This window comes from Callospermophilus lateralis, unplaced genomic scaffold (assembly GCF_048772815.1).
Source record: "Callospermophilus lateralis isolate mCalLat2 unplaced genomic scaffold, mCalLat2.hap1 Scaffold_96, whole genome shotgun sequence".
Taxonomy (NCBI): domain Eukaryota; kingdom Metazoa; phylum Chordata; class Mammalia; order Rodentia; family Sciuridae; genus Callospermophilus; species Callospermophilus lateralis.
Window position 1 is genome coordinate 691143 of NW_027517776.1, and position 2271 is coordinate 693413.

At 53.0% G+C, this 2271-nt stretch overlaps 1 protein-coding gene across 1 annotated transcript; it reads left to right on the forward strand.

Moving 5' to 3' along the window:
• The first annotated feature begins 248 nt into the window (after positions 1 to 248).
• On the forward strand, positions 249 to 1967 carry LOC143386242 (uncharacterized). The gene has a single exon (XM_076841461.2). The coding sequence runs from the start codon at positions 303 to 305 to the stop codon at positions 1965 to 1967; it is 1665 nt and encodes a 554-aa protein (XP_076697576.2). The 5' UTR covers positions 249 to 302.
• Positions 1968 to 2271: the final 304 nt, after the last annotated feature.

The following is a 2271-nucleotide window of genomic DNA, read 5'->3' on the forward strand; positions in this document are numbered from 1 at the left end:
CATATGATAAGTCATGTGATTATTCATTTAGTGCCTCATGTAAAGTACATTTCAATTTTTTTAATTGTTTATTTTCTCTTATATATAAATGTGTGTGTGTGTACATGGGGGTGTGTGTGTCTAAGTGTATGTGTGTGTGTGTGTGTGTATGTGTGTGTGTGTGTGTGTATTTCTAGCTATCTGACAGTGCCTGGCATATGATATTTAAAGAATACATGGCGCCTGTGGTCGCGCAAGGGTGCGGGGACGCCCCACAGGAACCTCCAATTTCTGTCATCCTCAGAGGCCCAAGAAACAAAGTAATGGCAACTGCCAGACTCCTGCCACTGCCAGCAGAACACCAGGCTAAGGTGACCTTCGAGGATGTAGCTGTGTTCCTCTCTCAGGAGGAATGGGATCGCCTGGGCCCTGCTCAGCGGGGCCTCTACCGAAACGTAATGATGGAGACCTACGGAAACGTGGTCTCGCTGGGACTTCCAGGATCTAAGCCCAATGTCATCTCCCAGCTGGAACGAGGGGAAGACCCGTGGGTCCTGGACGGACAGGGCGCTGAGAGCCAGGGCTTGGGGAATGGCCACTCAGACAACCTCAAATGTGATCGCACTGCAGTCTGTGTGCAGGACAGCTTATCTTGTCCGTGGGAATGCAAAACCAAGGAAGAGAACCAAAATACAGATTGGCCCTTAAAGCCGTTAATTTCAGATGAGGTAACAGTGCATCTGGGGAAAGCATCTTTAGAGAGCATCGTTAAAGAACATTATAACCCAGAGCAGAGCTTCTGCCTGCATCCAAGCCCTGTCTTCCCTGGCGAGGCTCAGGTCTCCAATAGGAGCAGGCCACTGACTCCACACCCAGAAGCTCCCAGTGGAGAGAGGCCCTGCATGTGCATTGAGTGTGGGAAGTGCTTTGGGCGGAGCTCCCATCTTCTTCAACACCAGCGAATCCACACAGGTGAGAAGCCATATGTGTGCAGTGTGTGCGGGAAGGCCTTCAGCCAAAGCTCAGTCCTCAGTAAACACAGGAGAATCCACACTGGCGAGAAACCCTATGAGTGTAACGAGTGTGGAAAAACCTTCCGAGTGAGCTCGGACCTTGCTCAGCACCACAAGATTCACACAGGAGAGAAACCTCACGAGTGTGCCGAGTGTCGGAAGGCCTTCACCCAGCTCTCGCACCTCATCCAGCACCAGCGGATCCACACAGGGGAGAGGCCCTATGTGTGCCCACTTTGTGGGAAGGCCTTCAACCACAGCACTGTGCTGCGGAGCCACCAGAGGGTACACACTGGAGAGAAGCCTCACCGGTGCAGCGAGTGCGGGAAGACCTTCGGCGTAAAGAGGACGCTGCTGCAGCACCAGCGCGTGCACACAGGGGAGAAGCCCTACACGTGCAGTGAGTGTGGGAAGGCCTTCAGTGACCGCTCAGTCCTCATCCAGCACCACAATGTGCACACAGGAGAGAAGCCCTACGAGTGTGGCGAGTGTGGCAAGGCCTTCAGCCACCGCTCCACCCTCATGAACCATGAGCGGATCCACTCAGAGGAAAACCCCTATGCTTGCTACGAGTGTGGCAAGGCCTTCGTGCAGCACTCCCACCTGATCCAGCACCAGAGGGTCCACACCGGGGAGAAGCCCCATGTGTGTGGAGAGTGTGGGCATGCCTTTAGCGCACGTCGCTCTCTGATCCAGCATGAGAGGATCCACACGGGAGAGAAGCCCTTCCAGTGCACAGAGTGCAGCAAGGCCTTCAGCCTTAAGGCCACCCTGATCGTGCACCTGCGGACCCACACTGGCAAGAAGCCCTACGAGTGCAGCAGCTGCAGCAAGGCCTTCAGCCAGTACTCGGTGCTCATCCAGCACCAGCGGATCCATACCGGGGAGAAGCCCTATGAGTGTGGGGAGTGCGGACGTGCCTTCAACCAACACGGCCACCTGATCCAGCACCAGAAGGTGCACGGGAAGATGTGAGCCTAGGGCCTGGTGGCTGCAGGAGGCAGCCTCACTACCCTCCCTCAGGGTTCAGTGCCACAAAATAATTGCAGGGAGAAGCATGTTCTTCCTGTGGAAAAGCTGCAGAACATATGTTTTGTTTTCCTCAATATCCTGAAGTTGTATTGAAGAATGACCATGCAATCATAATGAAGTTTGGGTAAAGATAGCCATAATTCCTTGTTTCTTCAACATTAGATAATTCATTTGAAAGGAGTAACTAAAGAAAGTTAAAGTAAAAGGACTTGTCCCAAAATACTCCCTTATGTTCCCAGTGAGGTTC

What these genes read in the sequence shown, in the direction of transcription:
- LOC143386242 (XM_076841461.2), top strand. Translation starts at nt 303, where the DNA reads ATGGCAACTGCCAGACTCCTGCCACTGCCAGCAGAACACCAGGCTAAG.